The sequence below is a fragment of the Panulirus ornatus genome, chromosome 7 (genome assembly GCF_036320965.1).
Source record: "Panulirus ornatus isolate Po-2019 chromosome 7, ASM3632096v1, whole genome shotgun sequence".
Taxonomy (NCBI): Eukaryota; Metazoa; Arthropoda; class Malacostraca; order Decapoda; family Palinuridae; genus Panulirus; species Panulirus ornatus.
Genome location: NC_092230.1, coordinates 7,349,695 through 7,371,148, shown reverse-complemented (window position 1 = coordinate 7,371,148; position 21,454 = coordinate 7,349,695). Strand labels below are relative to the sequence as shown.

At 44.3% G+C, this 21,454-nt stretch overlaps 1 protein-coding gene across 5 annotated transcripts in view; it reads left to right on the top strand.

The window, feature by feature from the left end:
* LOC139749401 (uncharacterized) overlaps positions 1 to 21,454 on the top strand; it is a 370,273-nt gene that overhangs the window by 224,419 nt on the left and 124,400 nt on the right. The window contains exon 3 of one of the 5 annotated variants that reach the window (XM_071663211.1): positions 19,217 to 19,287. The exons of the other annotated variants lie outside the window; for them this stretch is intronic. Coding sequence (XP_071519312.1) covers positions 19,217 to 19,287 — 71 coding nt within the window. The remainder of the gene's footprint in view (positions 1 to 19,216; positions 19,288 to 21,454) is intronic. 5 annotated transcript variants of the gene reach the window in all.

Below are 21,454 nucleotides of genomic sequence, written 5' to 3'. Positions count from 1 at the left end.
AGAGATGGGAGAGAGGGAGGGAGAGATGAGAGAGAGGGAGGGAGAGATGGGAGAGAGGGAGGGAGAGATGGGAGAGAGGGAGGGAGAGATGGGAGAGAGGGAGGGAGAGATGGGAGAGAGGGAGGGAGAGATGGGAGAGAGGGAGGGAGAGATGGGAGAGAGGGAGGGAGAGATGGGAGAGAGGGAGGGAGAGATGGGAGAGAGGGAGGGAGAGATGGGAGAGAGGGAGGGAGAGATGGGAGAGAGGGAGGGAGAGATGGGAGAGAGGGAGGGAGAGGGAGGGAGAGATGGGAGAGAGGGAGGGAGAGATGGGAGAGAGGGAGGGAGAGATGGGAGAGAGGGAGGGAGAGATGAGAGAGAGGGAGGGAGAGATGGGTGAGTGAGTTTGGGGGGTGTGGTGGTGTAACATTGTATTTCGGGGGGGGGGGCGACACAGGGCCTTCGCCCCCTGACCCGAATTGGTCATGCAAAACTACCTCCCCTAGTTGACCACAAGCGGAGAAAGATAATGTTAAGCCACGGACAGACGGTCTGTGTGTGTGTGTGTGTGTGCGCGGACCATCGGGTCTGGGTCATTCAGCCTGGCATGGCCCGTGTTATGCATGGAGGCCCGTGTTCATGCAGCTGTGGAGGGAGAGGAGAAAAAAGGAAAGAAAAAAAGATGAAGGAAGTGAGAATGCAGAGGAAGGAAGGAAGGAAGGAAGGTCGCCACGGTCGAGGAGAGGGTAAAGAGCGGGTTGCGTCCTTGTGCCCCGCCGTTCTGTTCGCGACGCATGACGCACAGCGACGCTTGACGCGCAGCGACGCTTGACGCACAGCGACGACTGACGCACAGCGACGCTTGACGCACAGCGACGCATGGTGCACAGCGACGCTTGACGCACAGCGACGCATGGCGCACAGCGACGCATGACGCACAGCGACGACTGACGCACAGCGATGCATGACGCACAGCGACGCATGGCGCACAGCGACGCATGACGCACAGCGTTGTCGCAAGCTCTGCGATCATGCCCGCTGAGGCGAACGACTGCGCTCCTTTCCGTAGCTGGGTTGCGTTGGTCTCCTTCTCCCTCAACCTTCCCAGCAGACCCGTGCTTCACCTGGGGGTCCCAGCAGACCCCGTGCTTCACCTGGGGGTCCCAGCAGACCCCATGCTTCACCTGGGGTCCCAGCAGACCCCGTGCTTCACCTGGGGGTCCCAGCAGACCCCATGCTTCACCTGGGGGTCCCAGCAGACCCCATGCTTCTCCTGGGGGTCCCAGCAGACCCCGTGCTTCACCTGGGGTTCAACACGGGGCACACTGGTGGAGAAGCTGGGACATAGACGTCTGTCTATGTCTGTCTGTCTGTGTCATGCCCGGGTCCTGGGTGTGTGTGGGTGTGGTCTGTGTCATGCCCGGGTCCTGGGTGTTCCCGTGTGTGGGTGTGGTCTGTGTCATGCCCGGATCCTGGGTGTGTGTGGGTGTGGTCTGTGTCATGCCCGGGTCCTGGGTGTGTGTGGGTGTGGTCTGTGTCATGCCCGGGTCCTGGGTGTGTGTGGGTGTGGTCTGTGTCATGCCCGGGTCCTGGGTGTGTGTGGGTGTGGTCTGTGTCATGCCCGGGTCCTGGGTGTGTGTGGGTGTGGTCTGTGTCATGCCCGGGTCCTGGTGACTGTTTCTGGCAGCAGCTGGAGTGGTGGTGGAGGTGACCCCGGGGCGGGGCAGATGTGGTGACCCCGGGGCGGGGCAGATGTGGTGACCCCGGGGCGGGGGGCAGATGTGGTGACCCCGGGGCGGGGCAGATGTGGTGACCCCGGGGCGGGGGCAGATGTGATGACCCCGGGGCGGGGCCAGATGTGGTGACCTTGGGGCGGGGGGCAGATGTGATGACCCCGGGGCGGGGGCAGATGTGGTGACCCCGGGGCGGGGCAGATGTGGTGACCCCGGGGCGGGGTAGATGTGGTGACCCCGGGGCGGGGCAGATGTGGTGACCCCGGGGCGGGGCAGATGTGGTGACCCCGGGGCGGGGCAGATGTGGTGACCCCGGGGCGGGGCAGATGTGGTGACCCCGGGGCGGGGGCAGATGTGGTGACCCCGGGGCGGGGCAGATGTGGTGACCCCGGGGCGGGGGCAGATGTGGTGACCCCGGGGCGGGGGCAGATGTGGTGACCCCGGGGCGGGGCAGATGTGGTGACCCCGGGGCGGGGCCAGCTGTGCAACAAGTGACCTCCTCCCACCCTCCCGCTCCCCAGGATTTTAAGATGGCCACTGTGGCCAGGGTTTTATATATTTTTCAATTTTTATTACCGCTTCACTTTTCTCCTCGACACCTCCCCTCCATACTCTCTTTTTGTCTGTGTCCTCTCACGTTCCCTTCCCTGGCCCAGGTAGGTCTCTCTCTCTCTCTCTCTCTCTCTCTCTCTCTCTCTCTCTCCAGACCACCTGTTCCTCCGGCCGGTTTTGATGATGAGTCGTCTCGCGTCCCTGGCGGCTTCTGATGTAGTAACACAAGACCGGGCTTATCTTAGGGCCTCGGGCGTTGAACGAAAGGGTTTCGTAACTGTTCAATACGTGAGTAGCCCTTTGAGAGGTCATTTACATGCGACTGTGTCATTACTTGGCCACGAGAGGCGAGGGGTCAGCACCTGTAATGAACCAGTGGTGAAAACCAGGTAGGTAATTCCAGACTTGATGACAGAAGTGCGTCAAGGGAGACGGGTAATGTCTTGCGTACAGTCAGCCCTGGACATAGATGCGTCGCCCGTGTCTGTGCTGAGGAAGGGAGGAGAGAGGGGGTCGTGGGGTCTTCCTCCTGCGTCTCTTGTCTGTCTGCGTCTGGATCTTTGCCCGTGTTCTTAACGCTGGTGTGGGGACCACTTAAACGCCTCGTACGACTCTAGAAGGATTATCTGGTAGGCTGTAGTACGAGGCCTGGCTGTAAAGGGATCTGGTTGGGGTCGACAAGAGAGGAAATCGTCGAAGATGAAATCAAAGCAGAGATTCAGCAGAAATATATAGACGCTGTCTGATTCAACTCCGGTAGTGGCCTGGGCTGTGTTGTGGTCAGGAGTGAAGGTGAGGGCTCTTTGAGATGGCCAGCCTACTGCAGACCCCCATGTTCACTGCTGGAATATGTATTCTGAAATCAAAATACATATATATACTCCGGTTCTTGGCGGAACTTTGCGAGCCGTAGACGGATTTAACCCACCCCATCCAGTGGTGAGGGAAGATTCAAGAATGGCTTCCATTGGTAAGTCGTCACAACACCAAGTATATATTCTGGCAGTTTTTCCCCCCAGCTCATGTTGGCGTTCTGTAGGAGCGAACTGATTCGATAAGTCACTGAAGCAAAGGCGGGGCTGTAGTGGCCTGCTGGGTCGCTGCTCGATCTCCTCCAACCCACGCACAAGGCATATGAAACCCCCCCCCCCCAACCTCCCCACAGACGAGAGTGTGTGTGTCTGTCTTGGCGATAGATAAAGACAGGATGGGAGACAGAGGATCCACCGACCTTGCCGGAGAATGAGAGCAGACAGGGTGACTGAGTGTGTTTCTCCAAACGCCCAAACAGAAACGGTTCAGGCAAGGACACACACAACATTGACTCATGGGTGGGTTAATGGGACGAGACCAGCCCTCATGGGTGGGTTAATGGGACGAGACCAGCCCTCATGGGTGGGTTAATGGGACGAGACCAGCCCTCATGGGTGGGTTAATGGGACGAGACCAGCCCTCATGGGTGGGTTAATGGGACGAGACCAGCCCTCTCGGGTGGGGTTAATGGTACGAGACCAGCCCTCACTGTGTGAGGCGTCAGGTGCCAATAATAGTGGGCCATTGTTGTGGGAATATATCTATGTGTGGTTTTCTCAGTATCTAGAAGAATATTTTCAACCCCGTCCTTCCCCTTCCTCCCTTACATTCAGTTGTACTGGGGGTCAGACAGACTCTTTTGATTTTCGTGGTTTCCTGAAGTTAATTGACATTTAGGTATACTTTATTTTGAATGGATTTTGATTGTCAATACAAATACTTTAGAATATTCAGAACCCATTGTTGTCCATACAAATACTTTAGAATATTCAGAATCCATTCTTTTAACTTTATGAAAATATATGAATAATTTTGATAGTTCATTTTTTTAATAGTTTTGTATCTAGAAAATTATTATACACAGCTGATGGCCTATAGCTGTTGACGTGGCTATTAGATAGGCTATTGAATCTGAAGGCTTAGGCTTTGGCTGATATAATTCCTTTGAAGATATAGATAATAGGGTATTGAATCTGAAGGCTTAGACTTTGGCTGATATAATTCCTTTGAAGTCATAGATAATAAGCTATTGAATCTGAAGGCTTAGGCTTTGGTTGATATAATTCCTTTGAAGTCATAGATAATAGGCTATTGAATCCTAAGGCTTAGGCTTTGGCTGATATAATTCCTTTGAAGTCATAGATAATAGGCTATTGAATCCTAAGGCTTAGGCTTTGGCAGATAGAATACCTTTGAAGTCCTTATACTTATCAGTCGACCTCTCTGTCTATCACCCTGAGTCTTTGAATCAATCATACTCCTCTGTATAATAGAAACAAAATACTGATCATGGGAAGGGAGGTCGCTGAAGGCCACAGAATTTATCGTCTGATTATATACCGTGTGTGTGTGTGTGTGTGTGTGTTGAGTCACGCCAGCCCCAAGCTCGCGTGTGGGGCTCGCTGAGCCAGTCCCCTCCCCAAAGTTGGCGAGGCATCAGCCCCTGTACAGAGCTGTGGTGGGGTCTGGCCTGGTGGTGAGTGAGTGTTTGGCTAGCCTGCTCGCCACGCACCATGTCATTCACGGACCTATATATGACTGTTGGGCCATTTACCCCCCTGAGCGTGAAGGTAATTTTCGTGATTCAGTCGACCCATTCGTGATTCAGTCGACCCATTCGTGATTTAGTCGACCCATTCGTGATTTAGTCGACCCTTTCGTGATTTAGTCGACCCATTCGTGATTTAGTCGACCCATTCGTGATTTAGTCGACCCTTTCGTGATTTAGTCGACCCTTTCGTGATTTAGTCGACCCCTTCGTGATTTAGTCGACCCTTTCGTGATATATCGACCCTTTCGTGATTTAGTCGACCATTTCGTGATTTAGTCGACCCTTTGGTGATTTAGTCGACCCTTTCGTGATTTAGTCGACCCTTTCGTGGTTTAGTCGACCCATTCGTGGTTTAGTCGACCCTTTCGTGATTTAGTCGACCCTTTCGTGGTTTAGTCGACTCATTGTTCGAAGCTGAAGTTATGGGATGTTAGATGATGACATGATGTTCATCTTGGTGTTCAAGGTCGTGAACATTAGATGATGTTCACGTTGGTGTTCAGCGTCGGGAATCATGTTGGTGTTCAAGGTCGTGAACATCACATGATGTTCATATCGGTGTTCAACATCGGGAACATCACTGGGAGTAACATACGTGAGAGATAACACTTATGGAAGTTCTCCTTGTCTCTCCCGACCCTTAGAACGAAGGGTGACCTCCGCTTCTCTGACAATTTGACTTTGATCCTTCAATACTGAGGTGTACATCTTCCCCCCGACGCTGAGTAAACATGACCTGGCTTGGTGTAGGTCAACGCATCTTCTTCCCCCCCCCCCCCCCAGCCTAACATCACCACAGTGACCCTTGACCTTCGCGATCTCCAGCCCAAACGCAAACCATTGTCTTTGACCTCCATAGGGGCAATAGACATGGCGTCTTCCATTGGGGGAGGTGACCTGTGTGTGTGTGTTGGTGGTGTTGTCGAGGAGGGAGGAGTCTTGATGTGGGGGAAGAGGAGGAGGAGGAGGAGGAAGTATCATGGTTGAGGTGGGTTGAGGTGGGTTAGATCCACGAGGCCAGCCACACCTGGCAGTGAAAGCGGGCGGCATCTGGCGCAGCCAACCCCTCCTGACGTAGCTTGGCTGGCCTCGCTCTGCTGGAGGGAGGGAGGGAGGAGGCGCGAGGAGGGAGGGAGGGAAGCTCGGGACCCATGGCTGGGGTGGACGTCACGGGAGCGGGAGGCAGGTGGGAACAGTGGCTGAGGAGGTAGGTGGGAACAGTGGCTGAGGAGGTAGGTGGGAACAGTGGCTGAGGAGGTAGGTGGGAACAGTGGCTGATGTGGTGGTTGGAGGGGCGCTACTGAGGTTGGGTTAATGGCATATTGCGTCCAAGTCTACCAGAACCCGGGGTCGTCTGGGAGCCGTTTTGATCCACTGAGCATCTCTCTACGACCCTTGGGTGGTATGACCTGGCGGCTTTTGACCTCGGTCCTTAAGGGTCAGGTGAAAAGGGTCAGGTCATCCTACTGTCTATACGAGACTTGTACGAGGAACCTACCATATTCGACCAGAGCGCCCTGACGCTATATACCCTATACTAGTGCCCATGGTGGCCCCTTGTACCAAGTGATGGGATTAAACTGGACATCCAAATGGAGGTCATAAGGTCACGTACCATAATTGACCTCAGAACGACCTCGTTAAACACTTATCTCAAAATCCCACGTCGAGATAACAGACGAAGTCTCTCATACTCCCCAAATCCGTAAATATATATATACATATAGAATGCAGTAATTGACCTATTTTCACGGAAGGAAATGTAACAAGACATGTAACGAGGCCTTCACAAAGTGTCATCTCATTAACATTGCCACTGATTGGGTGGCAGGTGACGACAGCGTGTGACCCCGCATGACCAAATGACCCTCGATGAAGAAGAAGAAATGTATTTGGTGACCCCACTCACCCTACAGCTGTACTTGTAGTGTTCATCCCCGACACCCACACTCGATGGTCAGAGGTAGCAGGTCAGAAGACAGCCAACTGTAATCATAGACGCCCTAACTTTGTCTCAACGAGAGGCGACATTTGGCTCCAATATTTCTTAATATCCTCACTGCCCGAAAGGCGCATTTCCACTCTGGACACGACGAAGATTATGGGCCCTTAAAGGCATCCAAACCCGTGTGCTGAGTGGGCGTCAGAGCTCGCACCTGTGTTTGCTCACTAATTCCGTTGCTGGTTAAGAACCAGAACTTTTCCCATTTCTTGGAAGGATGTGTTCGTACATCCCATCCCATCTCCAACCATTACGATTTCGGAGAATCTTGTGTAGTAGTCCATATGTCCAAAGCTTTTGACATTGTGTAGCATCGGGGTCTAATCTCTTAACTTCCTCTTTTGACTTCCCTCCCTCTCTTTGCTCCCTCATATCTAGCGTCCTCTCTGGCCGCTCTATATCCATGGTTCTTGGTAGATCAGCCTCTTCCTCTTACTCCATCAACAGTGGTGTCCCTCCCTCCTAAACTTTTTACCTTTTTGTCAACGATTTCCATTCTTCCACAAATACCCAAGTTGCATTCATACGCTGACGAGTCGACACTGCATTCCTCCACATCCTTCATTCCTGTTCCTTCTCCTCTCACTCGATCCACGTCTCGTCTCGACACAACTTCTCCAATAAACTCAGACTTGGACGGGATATTTCAGTGGGTTGGACGAAATCTAGTTGTTTAATGACTGTAACATCCACTCAGTCATGGAAACCCCACATTACAGGAATAGGTAAGTCTGCCTCCAAGAAACTGAGAGTCCTTTTTAGATGTCGGGATTTCGTTTATTCCAAACAACTGCTCCGTGTATGCAAAGCAGTATTCCTTGTATGGAATACTGCTCTCACATTTTGGGTGGTTCTAGCTCTTTATCTTCACTTATAAACTGCCTCAGGCTAACTCCAAACCTTGAAAGCTTGCCTTAGACCACAATGTTGGTACACTTTCCCTCTTCTATAGGTATTACTTTGGTTTTTGCTCCCGAGAACTGGCTGCTTGTGTGCCCCCCAACACCACCAGCTCGACCACGCAATACTCGGCAAGCTGCTGTCTCACATGATTTTTGTGTGGCCATTGGCAATTCAAGGGTGGGCCGTTTTGATAACTGTTTCTTTCCCTACACCCCCAAGCTTTGGAACTCTGTACCCTCTCATGTCTTTCCCAATAACTATGACCTGGCAGCACATTTTAAAAGACAGGTTTTTCACTTCTTCCAAAGTTCGTCAATACTTTCCCATGTTTCTTCTTCTTCTTCTTCTTCTTCTTCTTCTTCTTCTTCTTCTTCTTCTTCCCTTTCATCAACCTCTCTACATTTCAGTTAAGGCCCGGCCTTGATGTGAACTCTTGTCCATGACTGGAACCTACAGTGTTGAGAATGTAAACATGTAGTTCGTCTTGTACGCAACGCCCCAACGATCTTAATTTACTTTGCTCCAGTTCCTGAGTGTACTTTACCCACTATCCCCTCATACTACTGTCCTCTACACTCTCTAATTACCATCCCCCACTATCCTCGCACACTATCCTCCAGTTCCTGTCCTTTTAACGACCCCACTATCCTTCCCATCTGTAATGCTCCGTGGATTACACAGTTCCTGTAACAGATCTGTAATTTAGCTGACTGACGTCTCAAATAACATCATCCAGACAGCTTTACTTAATGTAACGTGCATGGCTTGAGTAATGTTCGTATAAACATTATTTGCAGCTTATTCTCAAGACGGGAGTAATGTATATATATACTTGGCGGTGCGTGCGCGTTCCTGAAATTATCACGGGACCTGGGCTGGAGTTTGGACAGGGGGAGGGGTTATGGCGCCGCCCTCCCGCCGAAAATTAGGAAATAGCAGAGGAAGCAAAAGGCGATATATATATATATATATATATATATATATATATATATATATATATATATATGTATATATATATATATATATATATATATATATACGTGGACATATCGCCGACTTCATAATTATACGTAGTTATTATGTTGTTTATTTTGGGTTGACTTTGAGCGTATATATATATATATATATATATATATATATATATATATATATATATATATATATATATATATATACGTGTTTTTTTTTTCCAAAAGAAGGAACAGAGAAGGGGGCCAGGTGAGGATATTCCCTCTAAGGCCCAGTCCTCTGTTCTTAACGCTACCTCGCTAATGCGGGAAATGGCGAATAGTATGAAAAAGAAAAAAAAAAAAAAAAAAAAAAAAAAATATATATATATATATATATATATATATATATATATATATATATATATATCCTTTATTTCATACTATTCGCCATTTCCCGCGATAGCAAGGTAAATGGACGGAAAAGAGTTCAAAGAGTTCACTCTCGTGGAGGACCTTATCACTGAAGAGTTCATCATTTCCCTGCTACTGTTTGGGGCGCAGCCTGGAGGTTGTAGGAGTCTCGTGAAATGGTACTTAGGATAATGATAATAATAATAGTAATAATGATAATGATGATAATGATAATGATAATAACAATCAGTGGTAATAGTGATAATTATTATTATTATTATTATTATTATTATTATTATTATTATTATTATTATTATTATTGATATTATTATTATTAATTATTATTTATTGTTATTATTATAATTATTATCATCATTATTTTATTATTATTATTATCATTATTATTATCATTTATTGTTATTATTATCATTATTATAATGATAATTATTATTATCTATTATTATTATTGTTACGTAAATTGATAATAAGTATGATGATAGTAGCATTAATAACAGTAATAATGTCACGTTATCCTGATCTTATATATTATAATTAACTCTATAGAACGCTCAAGAATAGATTAAACTGTGATAACTGGTATCAAACACCATTTAGATATATTTAGAATTGCTCGTAAATGAATAAATGAATTTGTTCCTGTGTGAATTATTCCTTGATATATGTACAAGATAACCCCAGGATATATGTACAAGATAACTCCAGGATATATGTACAAGATAACCCCAGGATATATGTACAAGATAACCCCAGGATATATGTACAAGATAAACCCAGGATATATGTACAAGATAACCCCAGGATATATGTACAAGATAACCCCAGGATATATGTACAAGATAACCCCAGGTTATATGTACAAGATAACCCCAGGTTATATGTACAAGATAACCCCAGGTTATATGTACAAGATAACCCATGGTTATATGTACAAGATAACCCCAGGATATATGTACAAGATAACCCCAGGATATATGTACAAGATAACCCCAGGATATATGTACAAGATAACCCCAGGATATATGTACAAGATAACCCCAGGATATATGTACAAGATAATCCCAGGATATATGTACAAGATAACCCCAGGATATATGTACAAGATAACCCCAGGATATATGTACAAGATAACCCCAGGATATATGTACAAGATAACCGCAGGATATATGTACAAGATAACCCCAGGATATATGTACAAGATAACCCCAGGATATATGTACAAGATAACCCCAGGATATATGTACAAGATAACCCTAGGTTATATGTACAAGATAACCCCAGGATATATGTACAAGATAACCCCAGGATATATGTACAAGATAACCCTAGGTTATATGTACAAGATAACCTCCTTGAGGGAAGATGTAGCGACCCATGAGTATCATAAGATAACCTTGCCCTTTGACCTTGTCCTTACAGGTCGGGGTCACAGACAAGGTCATAGTTAGGGCGTATTGTACCACTGTGCCCAAGGGGTCATATACCCGTTTAGTGAAGAAATTAACCAGTTAAGGTATAATTGCCGCGGTATATCGATGTATATGTTGTGTATAATGTAGCAGAGGTATGCTACGTAGACTGTGTCGTGGGTTTTCGCGTAGATAATGAATTAGATTACGAAATATATTGCTTAAAGGGACGCGTTCGTTGTGTGTGTGTGTGTGTGTGTGTGTGCCGTAGATGTGTTTTTTTAAGACGCTTGTGTTTCGTACAAACAATAATGCTGTTATTTAATATAAACTTTTATATATCCAAATGGTAACGAGAATATTACATGAATTATTAGTCTTCGTAGCCAAGAATAGGAGCGACTGAGAGAGAGATGGCGTTGGTGGGAGTGAGAGAAAAAGACCAGTAATTTCAAGTTTGATCTCTGTTCATATCTGCCTCTATCCAAATAGAAGCGCAGATCTGCGCAGCGCCCACCACCTGGCTTGGGGTTATGGTGTCCCTGAATATGCTAGAAGACGTGTGTTAGCCGAGGCGAAAGTACAAGAAGAAGAAGGAGGAGTTAGGAGGAAGTTGAAGCTAAATATGGAACACGGAGCGGTTGGCGCGTGCGTGCGTGCGCGCTCTCCTCCCAGCCACCTGGGGGTGACGTCACATCGGTTCCGTTACTAAAACCTTCAGACATTTCTTCCTCTATGGTCACTTTCCTCTCCATTATCATCCAGTTATCTGTAGTTATTGTAATTATCGTTTCCGCAGTCCATAAATGGGTATGTAAGTCTGTAAGTGTGGTGTAGATAATTTTCTATCACTTTTCATTCATTCATTCCTGCATTCTTCTGTTTGACTTTTCTCTCTCTTGTTCTCTGTTCATTCGTTTATTGATTCATTGTAGAATAACCTGTTTTCTTTCACTCTTCATTCCTTAATTCATTTCTTTATTCACATACCTTCATATACTTCATTTTTTTCGTTCACTCTCATTCATATCTTCTGAATTCACCTTCCTTCATTTATTCATTTCATTATCCTCCTTTCATTCATTCATTCATTCATTTCTCCACCATTGATTAATACACAATTCACTTTCATTCATCCAGGAACCTTGTTTACAATGAGGCTTTTAGAAGGTCCAGTTTCTCTCTCTCTCTCTCTCTCTCTCTCTCTCTCTCTCTCTCTCTCTCTCTCTCTCTTCTCTCTCTCTCTCTCTCTGGGAGTGAAAGGCTCTTCGTAATTTAGGCCGGTCAAATACATTCTCCTCAGCTGTTTATGTCCGACTCCACTTTCTTTGTGTGTTTTTGTTGGACCTCTTTTTTGTTGTTGTTGTTGTTGCGCGCGCGTGTGCGTGTGTGTATGTGTTTGTGAGGAATAATGTACTTGTTGTGCGTATGTTGTTTTGAAAGTTTTCATGTTCGTGTAGATTTTGTTGTTTAGTGTGTGTGTGTGTGTGTGTGTGTGTGTGTGTGTGTGTGTAGCTATAGACCATTTGGTTCGCTAGTAAACAAAGATTAATACACACACACACACACACACACACACACACACACACACACTATGCAGTTAGCATTAATATTGAGCTGGTCTGATGTGTGATGACTCCATTCTAAGAGATGGGAAGGTTATGGGAAGAAGGGAAAGATGAAAATGAAAAAAAGAGGAGGAAGGGAATCCCACACCGTGGCTGTAAGGGAGGAATGGCAAAACAACGGCCCATCCTCGTGTGGTTAGTCTACATAAAAACTATGGGAAGCTTTTTTTTTTTTTTCCCCAGTCGCGGACCCAAATTTAAGGGGGATATGAAGTAGGCAGACAGCTAACTAGAGATCTGTCGCAAGAACGAGCCTTGGAGACACGAGAATTGGTAACATGGAGTGAAAATGAGTGGAAATGTCTACTCCAAAATAGACAGACACATACGGTACGTCTGCGCCATGGTGTTTTGTTAGCATTCACGGGATGTGGTTATGCCAGACATGAGTGTGTTACTGGAGGGTTAGTAGATTGTAGCCTTTTGGAGCGCTGATGGCGGGGAAAGAGTGAATTAGAGGAAGGGGAGGATAAGGTTAGAAATGGCGTTTTTTTGCTTTATGTTAATTTTGACCCGGTTTATTGCTACCGTCTTTTGAGATGGTGTGATTTAAGGAAGAGAAGGTGGTTACTGTGAGGAGATAGTCAGAGTGGCTGGTTGGACAAGACCTGGTCGTATCCTAGTATGAAGTAGCTGGTAGATCTACACAAAACTGGTCGTATCCTAGTATGAAGTAGCTGGTAGATCTACACAAAACTGGTCGTATCCTAGTATGAATAGTTGGTAGATCTCCACAAAACTGGTCGTATCCTAGTATGAAGTAGTTGGTAGATCTCCACACAACTGGTCATATCCTAGTCTGAATAGCTGGTAGAACAAAACTGGTCGTATCCTAGTATGAAGTAGCTGGTAGATCTACACAAAACTGGTTGTATCCTAGTCTGAATAGCTGGTAGAACAAAACTGGTCGTATCCTAGTATGAAGTAGCTGGTAGATCTCCACCAGACTGGTCGTATCCTAGTATGAAGTAGCTGGTAGATCTCCACCAGACTGGTCGTATCCTAGTTATCATTCGTGTGTGTTTACTGACTATGGTTCCCTGTGGTAATATCTTGCCACAGCTTCGCCGTAACGGGTATTTCTGGTCTTTCAACCCTTTTCTTTCCGGCGTATTTATTTCCAAATTCCCTCCCTCTATTTCCATTTCCCTCCAAAATTTTTGAATAACTATAAGCGTGAGCTTTATTTCATGTGGGTCCAGTACACACTTCTTCCAGGAAGAAGTGTTGAACTATGTCATCTTTGATCTGGCGTCACATTTACCGTAACCCGCTGCTCAAGACTGGTTTCTGAAGTGCTTTTCGCAAAAGGTCGTGTTCGTTCAGTTCTCAAGCCAACGACATGTGTTATACAGCGGATCGAACCCCGGTTTCTGTGAACATATGCAATGTGGAGGTGGCCGGGGGCCCCCCAACCCTCATTTTCTTTTTTTTTTTTCAGTTCTCTCTTGAACAAAATTGATCCAAGTCTCATTAAAAGCAAAACTGACCCAAGTCTTATTATGTCAGGGAGCAAAATACTGACAGATCCCCTATTCAAGGACTCGCTCAGTTGCAAGTTGTTGCAACAGTATTGCTTAACAACCCCTTTTTCCCCCATACTATGATAGGTAATTGAAGGCAAAATATCTAGAGAAGCCAAAATATCTAGAAAAAAATATCAAAAAATATCATTTTCAATTATACGATGCGTACGATCCATTTTCCCATTATTTCAAATTCGCATTTTGGATCTATATAAACAGATATTCCTCAATATCTTTTTTTTTTCTTTTCCTTTTTACGAGCATGACCAAGTTTCCCATGTCTAGTTTGAGCGTCGTTTCCCCCTCGCTCGAACGCCTTACGAACGTCCATTCGTTCCATCAATTCTTCGTGAGGTGCTCGCCACTTGAGCCGTCGTTGGCTCTTTCGAAAACGAAGACTTTAAATGTCTTTAAAATGTCATTTGAGACAACTTGTACGTGGAAGAAACGCAATGTTCTTTGAAAAATATGAATGTCACACTGTGTTTAATGGGTAATACTAGCCCCCTCCCCCATGACGTGGATGGATGCAGGTGAAAGAAAATGTAATCTGGGTTGTGTGGGAGGGAGGGTGACGCGCCACACACCGCATTTTCTTTCTCCTGACGGAGGAAGGGAAGCTGCTCCTCCTGCTGGTGGTGGTGGTGCCTTGTGGCGACGCGTCCCCCATCGCCATGCCTTCCTGGAAACCTTCTTTCTTCTATACTTGTTTCTACTTACTTCTATACTTCCTCATCTTTACTCTCTCTCTCTCTCTCTCTCTCTCTCTCTCTCTCTCTCTCTCTCTCTCTCTCTCTCTCTCTATATATATATATATATATATATATATATATATATATATATATATATATATATATATATATACGCTTATGATATTCCCCCCCGCCCCTACCCTACCAGTACTTGGTCGCCGTTTCTTGCATTAGTGTGGTAGCGCCGGGAACAAAGGAAGGAAGGGCCGCCCGCATTCGCTCTCCCGGTCAATGGCCATTGTACCCAGACTCAAAAAGATCTCATCTATGATTGGCTACAGACACAGTTTAAGATCATCATTCGAGGTTCATCTTGTACAGTCATTTGATAATTTAAGGAAAAGTAGTGACATTATTTCGTTTTCCATGAGACTGACTCGTTAGTTACTTGTCCACTGGGGCACAAAACGAGTGAATTAACGAGAGGTTCACACACACACACACACACACACACACACACACACACACACACCATTGTCGATACAAGGCTTTTGTTGAAAAGGCATCATCACCCAGTGTTGTTCGTTCTTGCCAAATTTCGGTTCACACAATAACCCAACAGTTACAGAATTTTAAATGTGACACAGTTAACACACACGGACGACGAGCTAATAATATATATATATATATATATATATATATATATATATATATATATATATATATATTATCCCTGGGGATAGGGGAGAAAGAATACTTCCCACGTATTCCCTGCGTGTCGTAGAAGGCGACTAAAAGGGAAGGGAGCGGGGGGCTGGAAATCCTCCCCTCTCATTATTTTTTTTTTTAATTTTCCAAAAGAAGGAACAGAGAAGGGGGCCAGGTGAGGATATTCCCTCAAAGGCCCAGTCCTCTGTTCTTAACGCTACCTCGCTAACGCGGGAAATGGCCAATAGTTTGAAAGGAAAGAGAAAAGAAATATATATATATATATATATATATATATATATATATATATATATATATATATATATATATATATATATATATCTCCAGACCATATTCTACGCCGGTGTGTGTGGAAATGAAGTGACATTGAGGGTAAGATGGAGAATTTGCCTGAAACACACACACACACACACACACACACACACGCCTCGAGCGGCCAAGAAGGTATAAAAAAAAAATCCATTTTCCAGATACCTAGTGACAGCATTAGGATCCTGTTCCTCCATCAAGAAACAGAATATTGAAATTGAATCGAATCTCGTTTTCATTTTACTGTTATGAACGTGACGAGTGTCCAGGTAATATTTCATTTATTGAACCTTTTGTTCCTGGAAGGTGTTCGTATATATTGTTTGTATCTATTCTCCTCGTATTTTGGTATGTTATTAACTTAATTTTTGTCTAATATTAACGTTTGCTCATTGCGTAATGTAAATCGTCGAAGTCGTGGAAACTGTGGTGTGATAATGGTCTACTCCCAGTACGCAGTTGTGCCAAAAAAGGATTGAGCGTATATACGCTATTAGCATAATTTGTATGAATTATGTACTTGTGTATATATGTATATGTCTGTGTGTGTATATATATATGTGTACATTGAGATGTATAGGTATGTATATTTGCGTGTGTGGACGTGTATGTATATACATGTGTATGGGGGTGGGTTGGGCCATTTCTTTCGACTGTTTCCTTGCGCTACCTCGCAAACGCGGGAGACAGCGACAAAGCAAAATAGATAATAAATATATATATATATATATATATATATATATATATATATATATATATATATATATATAGGCATGCGAACATTACAACTTATAGACTCTTGTCGGCAACATAACTCAAAGGTCACCTTTGTATGACCCAGTTTTCTCATTATGAAGGAAACTGTCTCATTTCCGAGTCCCGCACCAGCCAGGGGGAGGTGGGGGTTTTTTTTGGCCAGGGTCGACAGCATTTTCTCTACAACCCACCGCCCTGTGAGGTGAAGGTATCATGACTTTCAGATCTTCATGCTACGAAAGGCCGACCGACCGACGCTTGGGGGGTAGCTAGATGGCGCCATCTTACGGCAGATAAGTTAATCAACCACTATTCCTGGGTCTCCTCCTACACGCCCACTGTATCTTTAGGAATATTTTGAACCGTTGGGGTAGTGATGTAGGAAGTGTGTCTCTGTACCAGTGTGATATAGGTGGGGGGTTAGCTTTGATAACAGCTGTAACACTCGCCCTCTTCCTCCTACCACTCTACTTTGGGTTATGTTCCTCTTTGTCAGCCACTATGGCAAGACAGACCCCAAACTTTTCAAACTTGGAATGATGAGTGTTGTGGGAACTGGACCCTACTCCTCACAACATTAAATAACATATTGGTTAGTCCTGGGGTATTATATAAGTGTTGTGGGAATTGGGTACAACGCTAGACAATATATGGGTTAGTCCAACGTATTTTCTGGTCTATTTTGCCTCTCCATATTTTATTTTCTAATTATTTTTCTTACTTTTGGTCGTGTAAATTGTGTATATATACATATATATTTTTTTAGGCAAATGACAGCTGCCTATTTGACTGCTACACAATGATTATATAAGTTTAGTACATGAATAAATTGGATGTATGTTAAGATATCAGATTGGGACTTGGGGAAGCCAAAAGAATTGGCAAACGACAGAGGGATGAAGAAGAAAAAAAAACAGGCTCAAGTATGGCGTTCCTCTCTCACTTCGAATCACAATTTTGAACCTAATTCGTCGACTGAGGATTGGTCATGTTTACATAGGGTCAAGCTAAAGAAGACGTGCTCTAGTTTGTGACACCAACAGCTGCCATATTACCATAGAACATCAACATACTGACGGAATGCTAAAAATATGCTAAGTCTTCTGAAAGTTCAAGAGTTAATGTAAGTTACTGTATTAATGGATCTCATAAAGGAAGGCAGGGGATTTGATTTCTCTACAAATATGTTTACGTAAGATTTAGCATACCCTAGAGTTCAAAGGAAGCTAAACTACATATATATATATATATATATATATATATATATATATATATATATATATATATATATATATATATATATATATTCCTATGAGTCCACGGGGAAAATGAAACACGATAAGTTCCCAAGTGCACTTTCGTGTAATAATCACATCATCAGGGGAGACACAAGAGAGAAATATAACAGTCAGTTGATATACATCGAAGAGACGAAGCTAGGACGCCATTTGGTAAACATGTGATTGTCCAAAACGATGTGTTTCTCTTTGAAACGACCCCATGGAATGTGTATTAGGTCTTCATCAAGTACGGTAGAAGGTTCCTGAAAAGGAAATCCATTTTGATTGCGATCGCTTGAGCGGGAAGGCAAACTGAGCTGTGGTTACGAGCATGGCTGAAGGTTGTCTTAGCTAGTACTACATAAGGACGACACAGCAGTTAATACGGCCATTTTCCCCCCCTTTTCTTCAACTACCTATATTCATTGGCCGCCCTAAACATGATTATCACAAACCCAAATTGTGGTTAGGTTATATCATTGTCACAGCTCTGGGTTTTGAACCAGGGGAAATTAGAACGTAAAATGTCTGTTTGTTTATATTTCTGGCTAGGTTAAGTAGCTTATTTTTGTTCTATTGAACCAGGGAGATTAGAACGTAAATGTCAGGTTTGGGTTTATATTTCTGCTTAGGTTAAATAGCTTATTTTTGTTCTACAATATTCTGGTCTACTTTGGGGTGCAAAATGTCTGCTGGTGAGTGGGCCTTTTCTAATTCCTGTGCCCAATTTAGCCCTTCTTTAGCCTAACTGTCGTGGCCGAAGTCATGTGTGATTTTAATACAAAATAGAGGATCAGTCATGTATCTTGAAGAAGATCAGGATCGATAAACTTAATTAGCGATGAATCATTGAAGATTCGTCTATGAATATCGTGGGATGACAACGGTACGAAAGTCCCCATCAGGCAACTGTTGGCCAAGCGGCCTGTGAGGGTACGATAATTGTCAGCATTGGAACCCCGCCTGGCCCATCCCCATTACTGACCTTGACCTCGCTACTCCATGAGCCCCTCCCCCTCACCCCCCTTGCATCATTTCTTCTTAACCACCAGTTCTCTAGGTCTTCTGTTGGATATATTGAGACCATTTAAAGTTGCCAATTTCTTATATTCACCACCTGGACCCATTATCTCTCTCTCTCTCTCTCTCTCTCTCTCTCTCTCTCTCTCTCTCTCTCTCTCTCTCTCTCTCTCTCTCTCTCTCTCTCTCTCTCTCTCTCTCTCTCTCTCTCTTTTTACATGGCCTTGAGCCAGCCAGTTTAATCAGATCTCTTCCTACAAATGTCAAGGACAGGTCGTAATTATTATTATTTTTTTCCTACCATTTGATTAGTGTTTTTTGTATAGGTTTGTGTGTGTGTGTGTGTGTTACAGTGAGAGAATTTTGCACATGTTACTCCATATGTACACACACACACACATACACACACCAGTTTGAGAGTGTACGTTCGTGGACAGAATGACAGCAGTCCACATGAGTGGGTGGTGCCACCTGGGTAAGAGGAGTGCCACTCTACAAGGCTACATTTATATTTATAATTTATGATCGTACGAGACAATAATTGAATACGGAAATCGTCTTGATGTACTGGTAAAATTGCAGATGATTTTGTTCATGCATTTTCCCCCCCATTGTCAGGGAGACAATGATTCATGTCTTTTAATTTTAAGAAAAATGGAAGACAGAATTCTTCTTTGTATTATCATAAATGGCAGGTTATTTTGTTAATGCCTTTTTTCTTTTTTTTATTTCCAGGAGACATCAGGACCACGCTACTACAAGGTTCATCTTTCAATGTCACTTGGCACTTAGCCTATCCACATAAGGTTAGTCCCGGCTCAAACTTGTACCTAGTGTTCTAGACACCTGTTGGTGTGTTCTTCTGTACCTTGTGTTCTAGACACCTGTTGGTGTGTTCTTCTGTACCTAGTGTTCTAGACACCTGTTGGTGTGTTCTTCTGTACCTAGTGTTCTAGACACCTGTTGGTGTGTTCTTCTGTACCTAGTGTTCTAGACACCTGTTGGTGTGTTCTTCTGTACTAGTGTTCTAGGACACCTGTTGGTGTGTTCTTCTGTACCTTGTGTTCTAGGGACACCTGTTGGTGGTGTTCTGTACCTAGTGTTCTAGACACCTGTTGGTGTGTTCTGTACCCTAGTGTTTAGACCACCTGTTTGGTGTGTTCTTCTGTACCTTGTGTTCTAGACACCTGTTGGTGTGTTCTGTACCTAGTGTTCTAGACACCTGTTGGGTGTGTTCTGTACCTAGTGTTCTAGGACACTGTTGGTGTGTTCTTCTGTACCTAGTGTTCTAGACACCTGTTGGTGTTGTTCTTTTGTACCTAGTGTTCTAGACACCTGTTGGTGTGTTCTTCTGTACCTAGTGTTCTAGACACCTGTTGGTGTGTTCTTCTGTACCTAGTGTTCTAGACACCTGTTGGTGTGTTCTTCTGTACCTAGTGTTCTAGACACCTGTTGGTGTGTTCTTCTGTACCTTGTGTTCTAGACACCTGTTGGAGTGTTCTTCTATACCTAGTGTTCTAGACACCTGTTGGTGTGTTCTTCTGTACCTAGTGTTCTAGACACCTGTTGGTGTGTTCTTCTGTACCTAGTGTTCTAGAAACCTGTTGGTGTGTTCTTCTGTACCTAGTGTTCTAGACACATGTTGGTGTGTTCTTCTGTACCTAGTGTTCTAGACACTGTTGGTGTGTTTTGCTGTACCTAGTGTTCTAGACACCTGTTGGTGTGTTCTTCTGTACCTAGTGTTCTAGAAACCTGTTGGTGTGTTCTTCTGTACCTAGTGTTCTAGACACATGTTGGTGTGTTCTTCTGTACCTAGTGTTCTAGACAATTGTTGGTGTGTTCTGTACCTAGTGTTCTAGCCACCTGTTGGTGTGTTCTTCTGTACCTAGTGTTCTAGACACCTATTGGTGTGTTCTTCTGTACCTAGTGTTCTAGAAACCTGTTGGTGTGTTCTTCTGTCACAACAGATGATAGAATGAGATTTAACATTGCACTTTACAGTGCTCATAGATTTTTGAAATAGATATATATAAAAACCTATGACATTGCACTGCAACTTGATCATACTTTTTTTTTTTAATTTTCCAAAAGAAGGAACAGAGAAGTGAGCCAGGTGAGGATATTCCCTCAAAGGCCCAGTCCTCTGTTCTTAACGCTATCTTGCTAATGCGGGAAATGGCGAATAGTACGAAAGATATATATATATATATATATATATATATATATATATATATATATATATATATATATATATATATATATATATATATATCTTTCAAACTATTCGCCATTTCCCGCGTTAGCAAGGTAGCGTTAACAACAGAGGACTGAGCCTCTGAGGGAATATCCTCACCTGGCCCCCTTCTCTGTTCCTTCTTTTGGAAAAAAACAAAAAAAAAAAAAGATGGGAGGATTTCCAGCCCCCCCGCTCCCTCCCCTTTTAGTCGCCTTCTACGACACGCAGGGAATACGTGGGAAGTATTCTTTCTCCCCTATCCCATATATATATATATATATATATATATATATATATATATATATATATATATATCATTTATTCATATTGCTTTGTCGCTGTCTCCCGCGTTTGCGAGGTAGCGCAAGGAAACAGATGAAAGAAATGGCCCAACCCACCCCCATACACATGTATATACATACACGTCCACACACGCAAATATACATACCCATACATCTCAATGTACACATATATATACACACACAGACACATACATATATACACATGCACACAATTCACACTGCCTTTATTCATTCCCATCGCCACCTCGCCACACATGGAATACCATCCCTCTCCCCCCTCGTGTATGCGGGGTAGCGCTAGGAAAAGACAACAAAGGCCTCATTCGTTCACACTCAGTCTCTAGCTGTCATGCAATAATGCCCGAAACCACAGCTCCCTTTCCACATCCAGGCCCCACACAACTTTCCATGGTTTACCCCAGACGCTTCACATGC